Source organism: Podarcis raffonei, chromosome 17 (assembly GCF_027172205.1).
Source record: "Podarcis raffonei isolate rPodRaf1 chromosome 17, rPodRaf1.pri, whole genome shotgun sequence".
NCBI lineage: Eukaryota > Metazoa > Chordata > Lepidosauria > Squamata > Lacertidae > Podarcis > Podarcis raffonei.
Window position 1 is genome coordinate 38151125 of NC_070618.1, and position 4413 is coordinate 38155537.

The window sequence follows — 4413 nt, forward strand, 5'->3', positions numbered from 1 at the left end:
AAGTATTGCACTTGGGCAAAAAAAATGAGAGGCACAAATACAAGATGGGTGACATCTGGCTTGAGAGCAGTACATGTGAAAAGGATCTAGGAGTCTTGGTTGACCACAAACTTGACATGAGCCAACAGTGTGACGCGGCAGCTAAAAAAGCCAATGCAATTCTGGGCTGCATCAATAGGAGTATAGCATCTAGATCAAGGGAAGTAATAGTGCCACTGTATTCTGCTCTGGTCAGACCTCACCTGGAGTACTGTGTCCAGTTCTGGGCGCCACAGTTCAAGAAGGACACTGACAAACTGGAACGTGTCCAGAGGAGGGCAACCAAAATGGTCAAAGACCTGGAAACGATGCCTTATGAGGAACGGCTAAGGGAGCTGGGCATGTTTAGCCTGGAGAAGAGGAGGTTAAGGGGTGATATGATAGCCATGTTCAAATATATAAAAGGATGTCACATAGAGGAGGGAGAAAGGTTGTTTTCTGCTGCTCCAGAGAAGCGGACACGGAGCAATGGATTCAAACTGCAGGAAAGAAGATTCCACCTAAACATTAGGAAGAACTTCCTGACAGTAAGAGCTGTTCGACAGTGGAATTTGCGTGGCGATTCCCGCCCCCTCCCATGAAAGAAGTAAATAACGACACCAGACACAAGAATTTAGGTTAATGGGCGAAATTGGCCACAACTTTATTGATTACAGGTAAGAGTGGTATTGGCTTTAGGCATTGGCCCTAACAGACTATCCGGTATAACCGGGAAGGGTTAAACACCAACAGGGGGAGCCCCCCGAGATGTACATCCGTAAGCGCTCCCCCAGGGGTTACCGCTCGGGAGCGCGCTTTAGGCCCTAGCCTCCGTAGGTTTCGGACGAGGCGACGCCCCTCGGAGTCCTTTAACAGACCACCCTTCAAGATTTGGGGGAGGTGATGGCATTCCTCCCCCCCGACCGCATTTGCATGACAATACCCCTTGCCAATGCCTAACCGCCAAAACCAAGGAGTTGTGACGTTTTGCTACGAGGTAGGCGAAAAAACCAAGTGGCGTCAAAATACAGCCAATTAGCCAAATGGAAAAACTCCTACCAGGCCCCTTGCGGCGACCAGCCGAAGCCCATAGCAAAGTCAGAAGGTAAGCCTAAAGGGTGGGTGGGTGGGAAATCCTGGGCTGAGGAAGGAGCGAAAGGGGCGAGGCAGGGCAGTCCTGACCTTAAGAAGACCCTGAAGTGCCCGCCCCTGGCGCCAGCCGATTGGCTGGCGGTGTGGGCGATGAATAATAAGTAACTAAGGGGATTCCCGCGACCCGCGGGGCTTCCTAGCCCCGCGAGAAGGTGATGGGGCGTGCGCCCGCAACCCCACCCCCTCTTCAGGTCGGGAGTGTCTTTGCGTGGCGATTCCCGCCCCCTCCCATGAAAGAAGTAAATAACGACACCAGACACAAGAATTTAGGTTAATGGGCGAAATTGGCCACAACTTTATTGATTACAGGTAAGAGTGGTATTGGCTTTAGGCATTGGCCCTAACAGACTATCCGGTATAACCGGGAAGGGTTAAACACCAACAGGGGGAGCCCCCCGAGATGTACATCCGTAAGCGCTCCCCCAGGGGTTACCGCTCGGGAGCGCGCTTTAGGCCCTAGCCTCCGTAGGTTTCGGACGAGGCGACGCCCCTCGGAGTCCTTTAACAGACCACCCTTCAAGATTTGGGGGAGGTGATGGCATTCCTCCCCCCCGACCGCATTTGCATGACAATACCCCTTGCCAATGCCTAACCGCCACCCGAGCCAGGCTCGCCGCCAATACCCTCAGACCTGTAACCAATCCTTAATACCCTGGAAAATTTCAGCCAACCAAATGTCGCAACCAGCATCAGAAAGATGCACGCCATCCCTGCGGTAGAGCATTTCGTTGCTAAACTGGATGCCAGGGTGCTCGATGACCTGGCCACCCATCGCCCTTACTCTACGCGCCACCGAACGCTCCAGGATTCTCCTGGCTTTATTGACCGCCACCGGGTTCGCAGCATCGCGCCAGAAGCGCCTTTCAAGCAAGGATGACCATATGATTGTCAGCTCTGGATAGGAAGTCTGCAGCGCCTCCAGGTCATTAAGAATATGCCACCTTAAGTCGACCCCCTTTCTATAGGCCAGGTCGTTCTCTCCTAGCTGGATAACCAGCGCCTTGGGCGGGCCCTCCAGCGCAATTTTATTAAACACCGTTGGAAGAAATTCCTCCCAACGCATTCCCCTCCGAGCCAACCAGGAAAACTGCACATCATTCGGGAGCTGGGGATAGCTGGTCATGCCCCTGGAGACTGCCCGTAGTCTTGCCCAATGGACAATGCTGTGGCCGATGATCCAGAGCCGCACCGCACCTGCACCTATGGACAAGGAGAAAGGAGAGCCGGTCGGGGGGGGGGAATAGCGAAGGGTTAGCGTGCTTTTCGGATGTAGCCCCTGAAGGCATTAGACCTCCAGCGACCCATGTTCATTATTCTCTCAGCAGGTAGACCCATGTGCGCCGCGGTGGTGGCTGCCCCGATGCGGAAAGAGTGTGCTGCATAATCTTCAGGTGGTAGCCCAATAGCCGCGATCGCCTTGCGCATGACCCTCGTAAATTGGTGTTTAGATAAGCGGGAGCCGTCTGCGTGTATAAAAAAGGGGCCACTTACTTTAGGTCTTAAGCAGAGGAACTTCCTAGCATCCTTTACCGGGCAAGGGCCGTCACTCCTAGTCGCCTGCAAGCGGACTAAGGCCCCTCTACCGAGCTGATCGGTCTTTGAGCTACGTATTTTGAGGATTACCTCTGAGGTGGACACGGTCACATCATCCACGAGAAGCCCTCTGCTACAATTGGTCGGAAGGTCATCACAAACTACCTCACCAACTCGCAGGGCTCCGAAGAACGCGAAGGAAAATGCTGATGTGAATAGCCTGGCCTCATACCTAGACCAACAGATGACCCGGAGCTTTGAGCGAATCCGCGTAAGTATGTCAAAAGTTATGGGTCTCCTGGAGTCAGAGCTGGGGGGCTGTGCTCTCCGCCAGCCCTCCAGCATCTTCCGTACCACGAAGTGTGCGCATGGATCGACTGAAAACAAGGCTTTGGAGAAAAAGGATATGGCTGCAGACTGAATGTTGAGGGTTTTTGGGGCCCTACCTAGGTCACGGAGGCGTACCAGATATTCAATAGCCTCAGATTTGTTTGGGGGCTTGCCTGGTTTAAACTGCCCTTTCTTTTGACGAAAGAATGTGAAGTCTAACCACGCTTTGTTATAAGATCTTAAGGTAGATGGGGCAACGGCCGACAATACTCCCTTTATTGCTTCTCGTTGCCAATACTCCAGAGGTGCTCCGGAAACTGCTGTGGCAGCTGCTGCGCATCCGGCGCTAATGAGCGAAAGCGCTCCATCTGGAATCGAGATAAAGCATCGGCAATGTTATTTTCAATCCCTGGTACAAACTTAGCTGACGCATACAGGTTTAATCGAAGGCAAGCGAGGACGAAGTATCGCAACAGCGACGCTACTCTAGGAGAACGAGAAGACTGCTTATTCAACACCGACACCACTGCTTGATTATCTGTCCAGAAGCATACCCTACGGTCTTTGAACTGCTCGGCCCAAAGGTGAATAGCCACCACGATGGGGAAAAATTCTAAAAATGTAAGATCACGTAGGATGGGTTTGCCCTGCCAGGAAGGAGGCCAACGTTGCGCGCACCACTGACCCCTAAAGTAGACGCCAAAGCCCAATGACCCCGCTGCGTCTGAATGCACCTGGAAGTCTGCCTGTAACGTCATGCTGTCCTGCCAGAGAGAAATTCCGTTATAACTATCTAAGAATTGGAGCCAGACCTGGAGGTCAGATTTTACGGCCTTCGAGAGGCGAACCCGATGATGAGGCGATCTTAGGCCTGCTGACAGTTTCGCTAGCCGACCACAGAAAGGACGACCAGGGGAAACTACGCGGCATGCGAAGTTAAGGTGACCCGCGAGGGACTGAATTTGTCTCAGGGTAAGCTTCCTCAAAGGCAGGAGCTGAGAGATAAGGTCTTTTAAGGCCGCCAGCTTCTCTGCAGGTAGGCGAGAAGTTTGGGCAATTGTGTCCAGCTCAATGCCGAGGTAGGTCAAGGTGGTGACCGGTCCCTGTGTCTTCTCGTTCGCTAGGGGGACGCCTAACTCCTCGGCCAATGACTTGAAGGCCTGAAGCAAAGACAAGCAATCATTAGCATTATTTGCCACCAAAATAAAATCATCCAGATAATGCCCCACCCCGTCGGAACCGGTTCTGAATTTCAAAGCCCATTCGAGGAAGGTGCTGAAAGTCTCGAAGGCCGCGCATGCGATTGAACACCCCATGGGCATGGCCTTATCGATGAAGTAAGAACCTTGGAATTTAAAGCCTAGCCAACGGTAGTCCTCC

General features: G+C 52.8%; 1 protein-coding gene across 1 annotated transcript in view; it reads left to right on the forward strand.

The window, feature by feature from the left end:
- Window positions 1–311: 311 nt before the first annotated feature.
- CCNQ (cyclin Q) overlaps window positions 312–4413 on the forward strand; it is a 69102-nt gene continuing 65000 nt past the window's right edge. Inside the window, exon 1 of the mRNA XM_053371093.1 lies at window positions 312–566. Within this exon, the coding sequence (XP_053227068.1) occupies window positions 327–566 (240 nt within the window). The 5' untranslated portion in view covers window positions 312–326. The remainder of the gene's footprint in view (window positions 567–4413) is intronic.